At 47.7% G+C, this 19,462-nt stretch overlaps 1 protein-coding gene across 3 annotated transcripts in view; it reads right to left on the bottom strand.

The window, feature by feature from the left end:
- Positions 1-1,303: 1,303 nt before the first annotated feature.
- Positions 1,304-19,462, bottom strand: part of ZP2 (zona pellucida glycoprotein 2) — a 30,188-nt gene continuing 12,029 nt past the window's right edge. For 2 of the 3 annotated variants that reach the window (XM_084818516.1, XM_084818517.1), the window contains exons 8-18: positions 15,842-15,938; positions 15,209-15,390; positions 14,008-14,140; positions 11,101-11,282; positions 10,927-11,018; positions 9,605-9,729; positions 9,328-9,517; positions 8,064-8,199; positions 7,463-7,562; positions 3,610-3,693; positions 1,306-1,460 (exon numbers count right to left, since the gene is read on the bottom strand). In XM_084818516.1, the coding sequence (XP_084674642.1) occupies positions 1,327-1,460; positions 3,610-3,693; positions 7,463-7,562; positions 8,064-8,199; positions 9,328-9,517; positions 9,605-9,729; positions 10,927-11,018; positions 11,101-11,282; positions 14,008-14,140; positions 15,209-15,390; positions 15,842-15,938 (1,455 nt within the window). In that variant the 3' untranslated portion in view covers positions 1,306-1,326. Of the gene's footprint in view, positions 1,461-3,609; positions 3,694-7,462; positions 7,563-8,063; positions 8,200-9,327; positions 9,518-9,604; positions 9,730-10,926; positions 11,019-11,100; positions 11,283-14,007; positions 14,141-15,208; positions 15,391-15,841; positions 15,939-19,462 lie in introns of all 3 variants that reach the window. The other variant, XM_084818515.1, reaches the window with a different exon arrangement.

Below are 19,462 nucleotides of genomic sequence, written 5' to 3'. Positions count from 1 at the left end.
GCAGTTGCTTCATTAAACCTCAAATTCCCTTTCCTCAGTGTCAGTGACTCATGACACTTGGAGGCCGAAGGCAAGAAGGCCTCCAGCCTGTCCCTTGCCAGACTAAGTTTACTATTACGATATTCCAGACATTGTATGACTTACAGCCTGATTCTTTCAACAGAAAGTCTCCCATTCTGTATCTTTTTTCAGTCCCTATTTCAATTGCAGAAACAGACTGACTGTGCAATGAAGTCCTTAGCTCTTCAATCAATCCAGACAGCTTATTGAACAACTTGCAATTTCTCCATTTTCAAAATTAGGCACACATGGATTTTCCTTTAAGTTCTTAATTAGTCTTCCTTTTTTGGCTTGCCTATAGCTTTGCATTAAAAAGAGGGGGACAGAGAGAGGGAGGAATTAGAATGATTAGAGAAAATGTCTTTGAGTGGAAGCTCCTTTGAGCACACACTTTCCATTTTCCTTTGCCCATTTACAATGTGACTACTTCTAATGCTCCCGGAACATTGATTAATCAGAAATAAATGCTACTCAGGAGGATGGAAATCAAAGGCGACCCCCCCCGCCCTGCCCCCATTTTGCAGCACAGACTACTCAGTGGTACCCTTCATTAGACAGATGCCTGGGGCAAAGATGGAAGATCTCACACTACTCCCATTTTTTGTATTTGTTTTTAGAAATACACACGCACACACCCATACATTGATAAAGTCTTTAGCAAATCTTGCCAAGGGGCGACTGAACTGCTGCTGGGCAATTTTTTTAGAAGAAATTATTTTTGCAAGGAGCACATCCTTTCTAAAGAAGCTTCATGATCAACCTCATGTTCTGGAAGGGAAAAGCTCGCTTGAGCTACATGTAAGAGAGTTGGTATGATGGAGCAGTTAGAAGAGGGGTGCAGAACCTCAAGCCTGGGGGCCGCAACCTGAGGATTGTGGGTTAAAACAGCCCTCACATAACCCAACAACAGACCACAGATTTTGCGAGGGTTGTTTAACCCTCACATAACCCACAAGCCCCAGGTTCAGATGACACAACAAGCCATGGCTTGAAAATTCAAACACTGCCCCCCACACACTGCCGCGGTGATCGTGCAAACCCGGTGAGTTCGGGCAGTACTCCATAGCTGCACTCTTCCCCTGGCTCCCTTTCCCTCTCTTGCCTCTGTCGGTTCCACAGGACAAGGCAGTTCTGTTGTGCTTCGGCAGTATAGCAGGGAAAAAACACCTTCAAGCATTTTTGGATCCCGGAGATGTATGAAGAAGCCCCACATAACACAAAGAAATAATTTGTCCACGCAGCCAGGTAGCTTGCATCTCATTTTATTCAGTTTATCAGAACAGTTCTCTTCTTCGTCTTGAACAAAGCTAGTACAGCTAGTGCAGTGCCTACGAGCCCAAGCATCACACCAACCACCTGTATAGCCGTGATCCAGATCCCTTCATTCCATCTCTGTTGGCCTACAAAAGAATCAGTGTAGTAAGAGGAAATTGCTGAATGCCTTGAGGGGGAAAAAGGCTTAAGGGTCCAGTTTTCATCAACGGTGGTGTAGTGGAACCCAGGTTCACTGGGATGCTGCACTGGCATTTTATTAGCAGGGATGCTGATGTCATCTGCCACCCATCTTTTCCCTCTAAACTTACCGGGGGCGAGGCGGGGGTGGGGGAGATAGAGTTTTCCCACCCAAGTATTTTAGAGTGGTTTGGATTTGAATGGGTAACTCAGACCTATCAAGGTTACAAAAGGCCTGATCCTGCTGGAGATGAAAACTGCTAGAACTGGTTTGTTGACCTGGATCAACACAGCTGGCTGCATTTTTGGACTCCCCTTGGGGGCATGGCGATGTGGGCAGCCTAAAACCCTAGAGAGCTGCCAATCAGTGTCGACAACAACACTGGACTTATAGACCAAGAGAACATATGCCTGTCCTCCTCAGTTGTAGCATTCAAAGGCTCTGGTTTTGAACCAATGTGTTTCATCGGACATGCTGCTGTTTCATTGCTTGCAGCCTTGGATTGTTTTATACTTGTTTTAGCAGTTGTTTTTGTGCTTACATTTTTAACATTTAATATTGTTGTATTTCAGTGCTTTTTTTGTTCACTGCCTTGGATGGACATGGTTCAGAATAGTGGCTTGTAAACAGTATTTGAAATCAAAATAACTCCTGCCATCTCATCATCAGAGGCAAGACTGTGGGGTGTGGACAGTAAAACAGCATACACAGCAAGCAGTGGAAGCAGATCAGTTTGTGTAGTTTTAAGCTTTCATAGTCTATATTGTTTTATGGTGCACTTTCACTTTGTGGTTTTCATTGTTGCGAACTGCCCAGAGAGCTTCGGCTATTGGTTCATTTCATTTCTATACTGCCCATCACCTTTTACTTGTGTGGTCTGCAAGCTGCTTAGAAGGGGCATCAGAGTTCCCAGCACGTGGACTGGGTTTGGAGGGGGCGGGCGTCGCATTACTAATTATGCTTTTTCAGATTGTTAGCCCAAGCGTAGGGTTGGTCTCAGTACCTACCTTTGTAAGCACTCTGGGAGCCTTTTTGGTTAGACAGCGGGATCAACCTGCTTTAAATGAAAGAAATGTACCCCGTGCCTAACAGGGACGCAGGGTGCTTTCAGATGGATGACTCCTAGCTCTACCCACCGAAAGCTGTTGCACAGCTTATTTCAGGCCTGCTGCCCTCAGCCTAATTTCATGGGCCCGATTTAAAAAGCCCTCTGCGTGTGACCAGTTCGGGACTCTGGCAAGAGCAATCCATCCCTCCGTTGGCAGTCCAATGCACGGAATGGGAGCGAAGGAAGAGTGGCGGGCAGAAGGAGAAAAGGGTGCTTTTGGTTCTGCCCATTGCTGGCTTTGGCTGCACTCACCACTAACATGCAGGCCCCCACAGATTGCCCACAAGGGAATGGGGCCCTTGGCAGAAAAGACGTTGCCCACACCCTGACCTATTCCATCTTTCCCTTCTTCAGGGGTGGCCAACATGCAGCCTGAGGGACGCATGCAGCCCGCCGCTTGCCCCCCAAAAGGCAGGGTTTGAAAAAGTAAGGCATCTGTAGCAGCCACAGAGCACTGAAACAGTCACAATTACAGACAAGCTAGTTTTGACCATTTTGGTGCTCTGTGGCCACTATGGATACCATTTTTAAATATGTTTTGTCTAATTCTGATGCCAATGGGGGGTGGGTGGCTGTGGCCCATGGGTGGGGGGGTGGAGTGAGTGAGTGAGTGAGTGTGTGAGAGAGAGAGAGAGAGAGAGAGAGAGAGAGGGAGGGGCACCCTCGGACGTCCCGCAGCCCCCCCCCCACCTTCTTAATGGATTGTCTGTAGTAATTAAAAAATGGAAGTAGTGATGGGGAAACACGGCAGGTACAAATGGAAGACAACTTCATCTGAACCTTCTGTAGAATTCCAGGAAGGAGGGAGGGAAACTGCACAATAGACCCATATCTGGAAACACCCCACCTTTACCTCCAACTCATAGCAGCCCCCTTAAAAGTGCCAGGTGCCCCTGCCTCCCTTTGAACTGCCAGGGCACTCCCTCACCCCAGCCACTGGTGACCCAACCAGTCCCAGCCTCTCACTGCAACAAAGGTAGCCATGTACCTCTTATCCCAGGCTGCTCCTCTGGTACCAAAATGACAGCATGAGGAAGGGTCACGATGGCAGCGTTTTCTGCTGGTGCTGCATCTGCAGACAGAAAGCCCCAGATCGGAGATTCAGTGCCTGTGGTCCTCCATTGAGGACATGGGCTGTGCATACATGGAGAATGAGAGGGCAAAGCAGGGCTATTCTACCTGCCCTCCTAGAGGCCACCTCTGCCCTCCTCTATCACCGGCAGCAGCCATTCCAGCGCTGCACTGAGGGGAGATGAGAGAGGGGAAGCAGGGCCATTCCACCAGCCCTGCTGAAAGACTTAATTCCTCCCCACCACCACTCCTTCCCTCCCCACTTCTTTTTCCTTGTGTGTCTTTTTTTAAGGTTGTAAACCTGTGAGAAGGCCAGCCCTGCCCTGCTCATCAGGCAGACTGAGGCAAACGATTCAGGTGGTAGAGAGGGAGGAGCAGCAAATTGCGCCGCCCCCCCACCAGCAAGGGGCGCCGCCACCACCACCTCCGGCAGTAGCTCTTAAGAGCCCCATCAGCCACTCTCTTGCTGTGGCGTTTGCCACAGTGAGAGAACAGCTGGTAGGGCTCTCTGGATCAGCGACCGACCGTCCCGGCACATGTTCAAGGTCTCGCAAGAGCTCGTCCAAAGTTGCACGAGACTTTGGCCGAGTTCTCTTGAGACTTTGGGCGACTTCTCATGAGACTTTGGGCGAGCTCCCCGCAGCTGGGAAGGAAGGCAGCAGCAGCAGCAGCTTCTTGCCTCCGGCAGCAAAGTAGGTTGGGCCGAGCCTTGGAACAGGGACTGTCTGGCTTTACTGATTATATGTAAGGAGGCTTTTCGGCTGGGGAGGGGGATAAAAATACTTAATAAATTAAACATCAGGGTCCAACCAGTAACCAAACATTGGGGCTTTTGTGCACTGTTGCCTGACCATGCAACTGCACAAAAGATCCCACGGGAACAAGCTGTAGATTAGTGCTGCAATGAACCTTATTTGAGGGATTTGTATTTGGAGGGGAGGGGAGGAGATCGCTTGGAGCATTTAAAGTTACAGATGAAGGAGGTGTTGAAGGAAGCATGGAGCCACAGCTGGAAGAGGGAAGAAGGTAGAGGGGATTACCTGGGAAGGAACAGCTCAGGACAGCCTTCCCCCACCTGGCACCCTCCAGATGTTTTGAACTACAACTCCCATCAGCCCCAGAAGCCAATAAATGCTGCCAGGTTCTTAGTCTCCCTGTTCTGCTTTACATGGTATAGGATGGCCTGCTTCAATCAGGCGCCTTCCAGATGTCTTGGGCTGTGGGTGATGGAATTTGTAGTCCACCACCCCTGGAAGGCAGCTGGTTGGGGAAGGCTGTTCTGAGAAAACTATCTTGACAGCCAGATCCCAGAAATGAAAATGTTGGCTGAATACCAACTGGTGTATTTGCTCTCCTTCTTTGCTTCTGGATGCTGATGAGATACAATGCTAGATGCCTTTGAAGTGACAAAAGATGCTTTGCACCCTGAGTTGCTGGCACCCATATCCTGTAAGCTTCGCTGCCCTTTCATCCCAAAATGAGGCTGCAGATACAACCATGAACAGTTTCCCAGGAGGAACAAGCATCTCTCACTGCAGTTGGCCGGTTAACACTTCGGGCTGAATCAAGATCAAAGTTATACTGCATGATACAACCAAACAATATAGATCTGTCTTCCCCAACCTGGAGCACCTTCTAGAAGTTTTGGGTTACAATTCCTATCAGCCCCAGCCAGCATGGTGCAATTAAGAGTAATGGGGATTGTAATCCAAAATATCTGGAGGACATCAGGTCAGGGAAGACTGGTTTAGGAGATGACTAGCTCTAATTGCATTCATTCCGAACTTCAGTTCACTGCTAATCTGTTCATATTGTCAGACCTACGTAATTGTCAATGAACCCCAAGCTTAAAGAGTCTGAACCACCTCCACCCCCAAAGCACAACAAGACTGTGGCAGTGTCATTGCATACCCTTAGAGTTGACAGTCGCAGAACGTTGCTAGGCTTAGACCCTTTCCACATTACCTTACAAACAGGGATGGTGCAGGTGTCCAGTTGGGACTTGAAGCTCGGCAGATCACTGCCAGCTCAGCCTCACGGACCCTGGAGCCTGCACAATTTGGCGCGTGCTGAGTCGGGCAACCTCGTGGTTTTCCATCACCCGCCGCCCACCAACCCCTCGTGCTCTCCTTGCAAGGAGGGAATGAGGGATTGGTGCGTGGTGACTGGACTGCTGCCCATGCCACCTCTCAACCCCTCGCGGTCTCCTTCCTCGCAAGGAGATTGCGAGGGGTTGAGAGGCGGCGAGGGCAGGAGTCCTGTGCTGCCAGCCAACCCCTCATTCACCTAGCAAGGAGACCAACCCCTCGTTCTCTCCTAATTCCTCTAATTAGACCATTTACACCTGTAATTTGGCCTATATGGCCTTATTTACAGCCACCATTTGTGCAAAATAGGGGATTGGTGGGGAAAGCCTAGCCACCATTTTGTGCAAAATGGTGGCCGCCGGAGCAGCAGGATGACACTCGCCTGCGGACAGGCGGGTGGCTGCCAGGGGTCCGGCAAACAGTGCACAGGGTGAGTGGCGCATGGGGTGTGTGGCAGCGAGTTCGCCCATCCCTACTTACAAAGGCATCACGCAGTCAATTGCTCTTGTACCGGACAGGGGAAAGACACAGGGGATTTCTACAGCAACCTAAAATCCTGCATTTAAAACGGGGCTTTCCGCTTCCGTTTTAAATGCAGGCTCATGACCGATTCCCTCTACGCGCGCTTCCTTCTCTGTAGATGGCCATTCCCACAGAGTTATGTTTCCGTGAAGAGGCATTACACACGCTCCAGGTTCAGCGATACTTGCTCCTGGGTTTCTGTTCCTTTTCCTCCCTTTACACATTACTGGTGGATGGGGACTGGCATGCTGACAGCCCCCCCCCCCCAATCTCCCTGGGCCCTGCGTCCCTCTTCCATGCTTTTGGCCAGTCCCTGCCACTCTGCCGCTCCTCTGCTCTGCTGCCCCCCACCCCGCTGCTGCTCTGCTGCTCTGTTTTGAACAGGCAGGCTGAAAATGGCGAGGAGCCAAAATGGCACAGGAGCGGGAAGGCTGAGCGCCCATCAGACCTTCGTCACCACCTTCGTCATCATGACCACGCCCCCAACAACCACACTCAGCGCTTCATTCACGCTAGGGGAGAAATACACGGGGAGGACATGGCGCTCCATTTGTGCATATCTGGAAAAATACCCCATTTTTCCCATTTGAGGAAAACACGGGATAGGTGGGAGGAAATAGTGGGATAACGACTGGACAACGACGACGTCATGTAATGGACGCGCACAATTCAGTGAGTGAGCAACCATGAATGTACAATAAACTTGAGGTGTAGAGATCCCCACAGAAGGTGTTAAGTGTTAAGGTAAGTATGGGTGCAATTCCCTGGAGATTCTTCCAAGAGCATTGACGGCCTGGGAAAGATGAGCTGTTCCGTGGCCTCTGCTGACAGAAGCGACAGTGACCACCTATATTCTCGTTTGGAATGGGTCAGAGGAGAAGAGGGAGACAGCAGACAGGGCTGACCTACATTTGCCAATTTCGACGCCAGCAAAGCTGGTTTGCTGGAGCCAGACGTTTAAACAGAAATGTTTTGCCGTCTGGCGCACTCTCGACGGGGAGCCATGAGCCAGTCCTGTCTCTGATACATGTGCCTGTATGATGCACAGGTTTTTAGTCATTTTATGTTCAGGCAAGCGCCTGGAGCAGTGTTTGGCACCCTGGGGGAAAGAAGGACCTCCAAAATTGGCCTGATTAAAGCCTTCTAAGACATGTCAGTTACCTCGCCTGCTTCTGGGAGGAGGAGAAGGACAGCTCCTTGAACACAGAGGGGAGTCTGGACGAAATCTATCACAGATGAGCGCACTGCAGTGAAAGTATACCTGACGGGGGAAGGAAAGACATCTGTTAGGGCAGCAGCTCTTTTAGATTAGCTATAGAAATGGGGAGTAGGAAGTAGAACTTCCACAGAGTAGGGATGAGGGGCATTGTTGGACTGCAATTCCCATCCTCCCTCCCCACTGGCTAGGGCTGATGGGAGTTGTAGTCCAACAGCATCCGGAGGGCAGCATGTTCCCCAACCTGCCACAGAATTACAGTTGGCTGAACTACCCAGTGCAGCACCCTGGGGTGGCCAACCTGCTGTTTTGGGACTACGACTCCCACAATCCCCAGCGATCAGCCATGCAAGCTGGAGCTGATGGGAGTTGTGTTCCAGGACATCCAGAGAGCCACCAGGTCACCTACCCTCCGTGGCACTGCAAACTCTCCAAGTTCCCATTCCCTATAGCAGAAGCAGATCTAGGGTGACCACCCCACCACCACCCCTCTCCAAATCCACCCTTCGCAGGAAGCAACATTGGCACCTTTCAGCAGCAACTCACCAGGCTGGGCAGAGCTTTCCCACCGGAAACAAAGGCAAATGCCTTGACTTCAAATCTTTGTCGGAAGTTCGAGTAGCTGACAGAAGGGCCTACTGGGTGGAACACCATTTTATAGTTGTCGCGCTCATAGTCGCACCTACAAGAAGCACAATACAAGAGTGATCTTCTGGACTTTAGTTCTCAGCTGGGGAAAAAACACTTAAAAACCTGCAGGGCTTATTACCAGGGACTACAAGCTGTGCTGTGTGTTTTAGCAAGAGTCATGCATGCAGCATTAGGTGCAGCGGTGTAGTGGAGTCAAGGCTCACAGGGTCAAAGCACGAGAACCTTTTGGGAATCCTCACAGTCGCTGCAGGGGAAATGGATTTTCCCAGCAACAATATGTTGTTACGAGAAGTTTATATACAACTATCTATTCTTATCCCTGTTGAAATGTGTTCAGGGAGAGTTGGTCTTGAATGGGCAGCTAAAGCCAACCAGCTCTACAAAAGGTCTGCTCCTGGAGGACGTAAGAACTGCTAGAATTGGTTTGTTGATATGGATCAACAGAGCTGCCTGCATCATTGGACTCTCCTTGGGGGCATGGCTATTGGGACTATCATGATGACTGCCTAGAACTTCAAAATTTACCACTACACAACGGATTTGGGACCTTATTGGACTATAACACTAAAGACTGCAAGGGGGGGGGAGGAGAGAGGAATGGCCTTTTTGAGCAAACTTGAGGTGCCCATGGCTAGCATAAGGGTGTTATGGTGCTTCTCATAATTTCATTGAGAACACACAAAAGCAGAAGTTACGCCTATATAGCAGGAGTAGAGAACATGTGGCCCTCCAGGGATTGCTGGACTCCCACTTCCATCAACCCTGATTGGCTATGCTTATTGCTAGGCTGACTGGCATGGCCAATCAGGACTGATGGTAGCTGGAGTGCACCAAAATCTGAAGCGACACAGGTCCCCACCCCTGCAATATAGCACAGACATGCCTTAGTTAAGTGTACCACTGGAGGAAACCTTTGCCAAGCTGCAAGGCTTACACAGTCTGCGAAGCCATGTGTGAAAGTCTTGGATCTTGCTCCATTTAAAAAGGAGTGCCCCATTAACAACACCATGCAAATCTGTGCAACTTTTGAGGGGTTGAACGGTTCTGATCCTTCGTGACCTCTAGTGCGGTTAAAGGACTACTATGAGTTTTGCTCAGGGACTTTTCCCTGCTTCTCTTCCAGCAAGGATCAGGCCAATACTGGTCACATTACACTTACCCATCTACCACGATGTTCCAGCGTGGCAAAGAAGCTGGATCTAGAGACAGCGTTGCCCAGCAGTCATCCAGCATCAGGTGGATGTTTGGGTCAGCACGGTTGAGTACCTGAACTTCCAGAAAAATGGGTTGCCGCAGATATTTCACAATGGGGTACTGGTCATCACTATAAGGAACTGAGTAGAAGTCATCTGCAAGGCAGGAAAACCAGCTGAGGCATCTCTTTTCTGTACTCTGATTTATCCCAACCATACATTAGAAGCTACCAGAAGCCTCACCTGGATAAATAAGGAGAATCAGGGAGAGGGGACCTTGGTTTACTACAGAATCGGGAGGAGAAAGACTGCTTATCTTGACATCCAGTGAAGCATCATCACTACCATAGGAGCACATCACTGTTAGCCTTGAGAAACAAGACCAGATGCATGTCATTAGTTAGTGGCTCCATTTGCACATAACACTAAGCCATGGCTTATGTTAAACAGTTTGTTGCTTTAGACACTAATCGCCTTGCAAGCATGCAAACAAACCACAGCTTGTTTTCCCTATTTTGAGAGGTTTCATTTTCAAGCTACTTTTGCTAAGTGCCTGTTTCAGGGCAGAAGGCAGGAAAACAAGCCAGGAATAAGCCATGGTTCTGGGTTCAGATGTCACAACAACCCATGGTCTGAACAAGCCAGACTTCACAAATTTAAAACTGTTTAAACTTAAGGTGGTTTAAATAATAATAATTTGTTGATATTGAAATTCATTTTTTTACATTATAAGCCACCTGGAAAAGACTACTATCATGAGAAAGTGGCTAAGAAATCTATTAAATAAAGCCAGTTGCCATGAAAAACTCTAAACAGGACTGACCTGCAGGTGCCAAGAGGTAAGGGAGGTGTCAGGTGGGTGGATGGGGAGGACGTTCTATAGCCAGATAGCCAGGATGCCACCATAGGAAAGGCCCTCTCCAGTGGGGGAATCCCAGAGAATGGATGACCATCTTAGCCGATATAAACCTGTCTATCAGTCCTATATTATTGGAGGTGGAACCCCCTACAACTAGTTTGAAGAGATATCTTGTAGCATCCTTCTCTTTCCACTGGGATAGGCTGTCCATTTATTAATCTGACAATGCAAAGCCAACAGTTCGCTGTGGTCCCAGATCTCAGCTCACTGTTCTGGAAGAAGGAGGGGGTGATTTATCTTGGAAGCGTCATGAGCAGACACCTCTTTGCCCCTTTCTGTTTTCCCATGTACAAAGTGCATGTATGTAGACCCTCTGTCCATAGGAAACTGCCTTATACTAGGTCAGTCTGTTTGTCCTTCCAGCCCAATACTTGCATCTGTCCAGGGTCTCAGGAGAATCACCTGCTACCCAAGGGAGATGCCAGGAATCAAACCTGGAACCTTCTGCATGCACTCTACCATTTAACTATGGCTCTATCCAAGGAAAGGCAACCATGAATGGAGAAACACACACGATAATGGAGAAACACATAATGGAGGAACAAACGAATGGAGAAACACATGAGATAACTTAAAGGCTCTCATGTCAACATACCCTTGAGGACACGTCAACTTTTATGGTCAGTGCCAGAAGACTGAAGCTTACCTGAATTCGCTGTCTCTGGAGATCCAGCGTGGTGGAAGATCTGCCCATAGCGCACTCACTTCATTCTCATAAACAGCCTTCTCACCATCAACCTACAAACATAGGAGGCACAGTATTAGTCACAGATGACTCGAAAGAGACAAGTCAGCTAGGCTACAGTTTGGGGAAACTCACCTTTTGCCTGGTCCCACACCCATTCAGTGGCACACGGAACCGAACCACATCGTTCAAAGAAGACTGGAAGACTGGCTTGCAGGCAGGGTCTTTAAGCCGGAGTGTATCCAGGTTAAGGACAGGCTTCGTGCTACTACTAAGTATTTCAAAGTCCATGTGGCCATCCGGCGTGCACACAGTAGCTGTAACAGAGTCACAAGTCGAGTCACGGTAGGGTAAGGATGGTGGAGAAATCCATTTGGGGGCTGGAGTTCAATGGGTTGTCCTATGTTCACCTCCCCCACCCCCAGACTTTCAGTTCCCATTGCGGCACCCGACTCGATCTACAGTGAGTGGGGCCAGTTCGCGGATTTTCCAGGAATTTTACACATTGGGGGGGGGTCTACAATTTGCGCAAATTTCTGAGCAGTCTGTGCAAATTACAGCCAAATTTGTGCAAATTATGCAAAAATGGTCCCGGAGTTCACAAAACAAGATGTTCACACTGTGGAACGCCATCGTGCCAAAAAAGAACTGGATTTCCCAGTGATGGACTTCCCTGGGTAGCAGTTTTTTGTTGTTCTTTTTTTTACACCGGAGGTGAGCAACCTGCAGCCCTTGACTTAATTTCAAAAGGCTTTGGCAAGCTATCAGTTGCTACCAGGAAGAGGGCCTTTTCTGCTGTGGCACCCCGGCTGTGGAATGAGCTCCTTAGAGAGGTTCGCCTGGTGCCTACATTGTAACCCGTCTGGTGCCAGGTGAAGACTTTTTTAGTCTCCCAGTATTTTAGCATTTTAGCTCCCTAGTCTTTCAGCTTTGGTGTTTTAAATCTGTATTTTAAATCTCTGCATTGCTGCTAGGTTTTATTCTGGTTGTACTGTTATATTGTGGTTTTAAGCTTTCATATTTTAAATTGTTTTACGTTGCACTTTGTGGTTTTAATTTTTGTGAACCACCCAGACAGCTTCATCTATTAGGTGGCATAGAAATGAAATAAATAAATAAAATCATTTTGGAACCCTGGCAAAAGCAACCAGTCCCTCCCCTGGGAACCAACTGGGTGGAGAGGAAAAGGGGAAGAGAAGGAGGTGGCCTTGCCCAATTTGGGCTTCAGCCCTATACAATAGTGCCACGCAGGCCCTTACAAACTACCCCTGAAGAAATCCAGCCCTTGTCAGGGAAGAGGGTTCCTCCACCCATTTTTCGCAGTCATGACTATGGGTGCAGGCTTCAGGCAGGTGTGCAGAACCTCTTTCTGCCAAAGGGCCAAATTCCATTTCGGAGAAGGTTTCAGGGACCGCATTCCAACAGGGCAGGGGCGGGGGGGACAAAATGCCAGCCTGTTTAAGTTTGAAGTTCTTCGTGCCAGACAGTAACTTAGCCTTAGGAGAGGCATTTCAACCTTTTAGAATGGGGAGAAAATCAACTGCACAAAAGCCAAGAAACCACCAAACAGTTGCAGGTTGAATGAAAATGGGTGAGGCCAGAGGAAGGAACGTAGCCATTTGGGCAACCCTGGATGGCTGGATTTGGCTTTCAGCCCTGAAGTTCTGCATCCCTAACTTAGGGGAGTTGCAAAAAGATGATGCTTACTTGCTTAATGGTGCTTAGCTTAAGTCTCAGTCTTAACTGTGTTAGGAATATTGCAACCTCATCTGCAAGTCACAGGAAGGGGGCAGCGGTGCAGTTAGTTAATTCATGGGAAGTTTGGGCATAGCTAGCCTTGGGATCTCTGTAGCCTACAATGTGGTTTCCTGTTATTTGCTCCTCCCCCCGCCTCCGACTTCCACCATTGCTGGGAGCACATGCACTTACTCTCTCTCCCCCCTGCCGGTGTAACGGCACACAAAATAGACAGAACAAATTCTTTTGAAACTCTACGCTGTACCTGCACTGTATATGCAGGAATATTTGTGAGTAAAACTGTTTTCTTTCCTTCACTGAAGAGCATGGTCTCTTTTTATTATTCTAAGATAGCCTGTGTGGACGTGGGACTGGTAAACACTCATTCTGCTCTGCCTTTTGCTTTGTCTCCGCTAACTGCCTTCCTAACAGGAGGCATCGTTACTAAATAATCTCATCAAACTGGAAGAGACATTTTGCCCCTCCCTTGCCAAACAAAAGGATGCACATTTTGTGAAGGTTTGTTTTACCTGCAGCAGTCTGCAGAGCCCAATCCTGCCGCTCTTAGGGAGAAGTAGTAGGTGGGGTGATGCAGCAGCAGAAGCATTTGGAGCTCAGCAGGGTTTCGTCCTCGCTTGAAGCAGAGATGGGGAATCTCTGGCCCACGGAAGTGCCCTCCCAAACCCCACCTCATCTCCCAGCACTAGGGAAAGGCAGCTTCTCCAGCACTGGGAGAGGAAAGCCCCAAAAGCAGGGATTCCCAATACTAGAGAAAGGTAGCCTCTCTCCAACACTGAGAGGGACTTCCCTTCTCCATGCAAAGAGGCAGGAGTGATCACTCAGTGCCTATCTCTGCACGGAGAAGGGGACCCAAACAGTGGATGCTGGTGGCTCAGATATCAGTGGGGAAGTAAATCCACGCCAGGTTTCAGTCAGAACTCTAAGGGAGCTATTCAAGGTGCTTTGCTTTACACCTTGGATAGCTCTACAGAATCATAGAATAGTAGGGTTGGAAGGGGCCTATAAGACCATCAAGTCCAACCCCCTGCTCAGCACAGGCGAGTCAATGCAGTCAGACATCCTTTAGAGTTCTGACTGAAACCCAGAGCAAATTCACTGCCCCACTGACATTAGAGGGCTCCAGCCTCCACAGGACCCCTATGAAGTCTGGGGCAGTGCTTTGCAGTGGTCATCCAACTCGTAGGGGATGATCCAGAAGGTGATCCAGCCCATGAGGTCAGAACAGTTCCCCACCTCTATCCTGAAGAGTGTTTTGCTGTGATGAAAAAAGGAGTGTATCCTTACCCATCGGTGCATTTTTCTCACAAGGACACTGTGGGTAAGTCACCATCGTCGCCATTTCACCATGGTAGGCAAAACTCATCTTCAGGGACGAGGCATACGACTGAAAACCGGAGCAGTCGTCATCTCTGTAAAGCTGAAATGAGAGAGGGGGGCATTTTCAGTTCCTTCCATCAGCGGTTAGACATCAAGGCTTGTCTGAAGGGGCTACATCCTTTAGCACAAAGGTGGGCAGAAGGTAGATTGGGATCTACTGGCAGGTCTCTGGGGGATTTACAGTAGATCTCCAAGGAGTCCCTAACTTCCAATACGTGAATGAGAGCAAGTAAAATTTCAAGAAAAGGAAGTCTGTTGTGGCTGGGCTTCTGCTTATTGCTTATCTCACAACCTCAGTGTTTCTCATCTGTAAAATAAGAGTGTCAGTTACTTCTTTGTTCAGCTCTGCTGGCCAAGTTTAGAGCGATGTGTTAGGAGGAGTCCTGGCTTCTGGTAACTCGCACATAGATTTGCCTATATATACACCAGTGAGTCCTTTCTAACTAATAGACTGAGCCACCATTTTGGTGTCTGCCTTTGGTTGGAAGACCTAATCCACCCTTCCCCAATGTGGTGCCCTCCAGCTGTCTTGGATTTCAATTCCCATCAGCCTTTGGCCAAAGGTCAGGAATCCTGCGGGTTGTAGTCCAAAACATCTGGAGGGGACCAGGTTGGGGAAGGCTGATCTGGTAGAAAAAGATGGTCAGTATCCAACTGTGTCATTCCACTACTGCAAACGATTCTGCGCCATCGAAAAGTAGGTTCTGAAGTCTGTGCAAGAGGAGAATCCAACTAAAGTTACATTTGCGTAAGCGTGGCTGTGCAAGCAGTTGCACAGCCTGTTGTGCAAGCAGTTGTGCATTAGCCTGGTGCAACAAGTTGCACATTACGCTTGCACAATCCATTGTCCAACCCGTAGCACATTATGCTTGTGCAACCCATTGTGCAGCTGGTTGTGCATTACATTTGCACAACTGGCTGTATAAGCAGTTGTGCAAGCAGTTGCACAATGGGTTGCACAAGAATAATGGGCAACCGCTTGTGCAACAGAAAGATTTGGCAAAGCTCCACTAGGGCTATTTCAGTTTGCGGAATGATACCACTGGATACTGCCCATAGTATCCCTCAAGCCTGAAGCTTACCACCCTGGATCTAGCCCAAAGCTTACCCGGGACTTCAGGACTCTCTTGCTGATGTACAACTTTACGCCCTTCCTTGTATCCGCACCAATTCCATTGGCTTCAAGTTGGTTGAGTGGAATGTTCTTATTGTCTAGACTCACAGCTGACAGTGTTCCTGGGAAATCTGGGATGGAAATGGTCATGTGTGTCGAGTTGCAGATTGCTGGGCCTGAAGGAGGAAAGGAAAGATGCCAAGTCTTTCTAAAGAGCCATTTTTCAAAAAAGCTGCAGTCCTATGCACTTTTACTTCAAAGCAGGGATGCTTGAGCAATTAGATGTTTGAACTCCTATACAAACTGACCTTCCAGGCTAATGGGCAGATTGGAACTTCAACTGGATTGTGCACCTGTACGTTCCAATGCAATTCTTGGCTCAAAAGTGTCAATGTTCAGAAAGACGTAGAGAAAACGAGTTCTCCGTGCATTTTATTTTAGATCCATTTCCACATTTAGATGTGGAAATGGATAGGACTGATTTATGGGTGAAAGCATGCAAAAAAGTGAGAAGACTTGTAAGATCGATTTTGCCCACCCCTATGCCAAAGCCAGTCCCACTGGGGACTTTTTCAGAAGCAACAAATAAGGATTGGATTGCACATGTCCAGTAAGATAAGTTTTTACCTGGAGCACAGATCATTCTCGATTCCACAGTTAGCCGCTGTTCAGGAGGTCCATAGGTAAGCTTGAGAGCCACAGTGTACAGTACTCGGCCATCTTGCTACAATACATTAAGTGCTATGAGTTCTCTCTCTTTTTTTAAATACTTTTAATTTTATTTTTGTCTTTATAAATGGAATAAACAGTACCAACAACCTAATCGGTAGCTACAGTTTCCCAACAAAACAATATTCTTAAGAGGACACAGCAATAACCAAAAAGGAGGGAAAAATTTTTTTTAATGATTAAATTTAAACTCCAATACACACGGGCTTCAAATCCCATTCTACTTAAAAATTATACCTGTAACTTTGGCAGTATTACAATTCAGTACAGCATGATTAATCATATCATGTCATCAGTCTTATAGCAAGGAAGCAGGCCTACAATTCATTTACAGTAACCATAGATTGCTCTTCAATTAACATATCATAGTAAAGCTTAACAATTTAACCAGCCAAAAATCTTACTAGCCAGTCTCATAATAATGATAGTAATAATAATGAAAAAGGAAGATTAAAAAAGATGAATAGTAATAATAACAAGTCACTAATAAATTTTATAATGTTATATGATAAAGCTTAAAAACAACCTTACAACAATCAGTAATATATTTTATACTAGATATATAAATGAGTGTGCACATTTCTATACACCCTCAAACAGTATATTTAGGTACAGTATGGCATAACCATTAAAAAAAGATTTTAAAAAAAAGAGAAAGCAGACATATATACATATGCAATTAACTCTGGCCTAGCCTGAGTCATTCAGACTAAACATAGCCAGTTAACAAAACATGTTTATGAATTCCAGTTCATGGGGCTGGAACAGAAATCTCACGCGTTTTTGCATTTAGCCATGCCTCCGCCATTTCATGATTTAGGAACTTCATCTGACCTTCAGAAACAATGCAAAATGTAGCAGGATATTTTAAGTGATATTGTAAGTTCATTTGTTTTGCCAGATTTTTCGCCTTGATGAATTGCATTCTTTTCTCAACAACTTCTTTGGTGTAGTCCAGAAATAACATAACTTTACCTCCATTTTTTGCCAAGAAGTGTTAATTAAATCCACAGCCCCTTGCAGTGTGGTGATGGAATTTCGAATTGTATCCAACCTCTTAGCCTGTTCAGCAAATTGCGAAGACAAAGTTTTTTATCAGAGTAAATAACTTCCCTATATTTTCGGTTCTCAGCCCCTTTGCCAAAGGAGGTACAGGGGGAGTAGGCGGAGATGCATTTCCTTTTTTCCTCCTTGCTGTAGCCATGTTTCTCTTCAAACAGATCTTGCAGGTCTTCAAATATCCTCAAATATTGTTAATAGTGTTAAACCATTCCTCAGGTATTGTTGGTATTTCTTAATCCATAAATTACAGTGGAGCACGTCAGCCCTAATTTCTCCTATTTAGGTAGGAGTTTCAAAACAACTTTTGGCGATGATTAAGCTCTGGGAGGGTAGTCTCGGAATCCAGCCAGAATCCAGCCCCTCTGCTGCTTCGCCAAGAGGCCTAATCTACCAAGACTTCATCCAGATGCTGCCAAGCCTCCCCTTTTCATTCCAGGGGAAAGATAAAAAGGTTTTTCAACCTTTTAAAAAGCTGTTTGAGATAGTGTCCCGTGGAGGTTCCACAGAATGCTGCAAGGGTGACATTGGCTCCGACCGGAAGTGCTACGAGTTCTCAACAATACACTGGGGCTGTTCACACAACATGCTAACCAACACTCGGTGCTTGAGCGTGGGTTGCTGTTGAACAGTGGGTTAGTGTGCAGTCTGAACCCAGGACATTTTCTGCAGAGTGGCTTGTTAACTACACTGAACAACCCAACATCAAACCATGTTCTCAAGGTGGCTTGTAGGGATGTCAGAGAACTCCGCCACCGACTCCAGTGAGGCGTGATTCTTTAGAATCGCCCCCCCCCCGCGGAGTCCGTGGCAGAACGGCCTCCCCCCCCGCCCCGCCACCCCACAGAATCCCCCCGGGACCGACCTACCTGGTGGCGGATGAAGCAGCGGCGGTGGCTCCGGCCACTGCCGGGCTGCTGCGGCCACAAATGGTCCCTATGCTTGCCCGTGATAGGCTATGTATATATTTACGTAGCCTATCACAGCTAAAGCAGGGATGCAAATGGCGTCCCTTACACAGGACACCATTTGCGTCCGCAGCAGCCTGCGGACTGGCAGCGGAGCAGAGCTGGCCAGGCAGGATTCCGGGGGGAGAGGAACGGATCGCCTCCCCCCCCAATCGAGGATTCTGCGGACCCCAGCGGAGCCAGGTAAGTGGGGTTTCGTACACTCCTAGTGGCTTCTTCGTGAAAAATAAGCCACACTGCATGGTTAACAAGCTACCCTGCAGTAAATGTCCTGGGTTCAGAGAACACGCTAACTCACGCTTCAGTAAACAGCCCACACTCAAACACTGAGTGTGGGTTAGTGTGTTGTGCAAACCCAGTCACTGAGATCTTGACATTGCTAGAAGGTGCATGACACCAACTGTCCAGTCCCCAAAACAGACCTCATTTCCTAGCCCTATCTATATGTTAGAAACACACAGATAGATTGAGCCTACTCCATGTTTTTGAAGTTTTGCTATTGGTGCATGAAGTCCTAAGCAACTTGGGACCAGGATATTGGGCAATACACTTGCTCCCTCACCAGTCTGCCCAGTCACCTAGCAGTTCCACACGGACCTGAGGTTCATTTGGAGTCGCCATGGAGTAGGGCACTGACCCCTCTCCACAGAGCCCCCTGCCAGTTGATCTCAAGCAGGCACCAGCATTGTTTTGCCTTCAGCATCTGCTAAATACATTTTTATTTAAACAAGCTTTTCTTGAATGACTAACCACAGTTTTATTGGCATAGGAAAGGAAAGGTTGCTCTGAGTCATTGTTGACTCCTAGAGGGACCCCGCTTGCGCTGGCGTTTTCATGGCAGACTGTAGCGGGGTGGTTTGCCATTGCCTTCCCCAGTCATGACTACCTTTCCCCCAGCAAGCTGGTTACTCATTTTACCGACCTCAGAAGGATGGAAGGCTGAGCCGACCTGAGCCAGCTACCCGGGACCCGGCTTCCGCTGGGATCAAACTCAGGTCTTGGGGAGAGTTTCGGTTGCAATACTGCCGCCTGCCTACCACTCTGCGCCACACGAGGCTCTTTATTGGCATAATTTGCCTTTAAATACTTCTATTATTGTGTATCTTAAGGTTTTTTTCTCATTACTGTTCACCACTCTGGAATCATTTTGGATACAGAGGTTTATAAAATTTTTGTAAAGGAAATAAAAATGTCCAGGGGCAGAGAAATGAGCTTCAGAGGCCCAGGGCACCACCATCAGTAACTCCTCTTGCCCAGTAGGCAGGTAGTCCGTGCATTTTAAGTACTATAATGTTCAGCGCTTCAGTTGCTTGAAGTATACTGAAAACTTCCTTCCAGTTTTCTATTTAAATAATAAAAGCAGCTTACAACAATGAAACAGGGCTCAAGAAAGAGGATTTTAAATACAAGACACACCAATGACTACGATACAACAAGACACACCACCAATCAGAGCTCAACCAGGCAGCAATACTAGAACATCCGGCAGCTA

Source organism: Heloderma suspectum, chromosome 12 (assembly GCF_057233095.1).
Source record: "Heloderma suspectum isolate Gila_16-S chromosome 12, 16-S_ref, whole genome shotgun sequence".
Taxonomy (NCBI): Eukaryota; Metazoa; Chordata; class Lepidosauria; order Squamata; family Helodermatidae; genus Heloderma; species Heloderma suspectum.
This window is presented reverse-complemented; position numbering and strand designations above follow the sequence as displayed.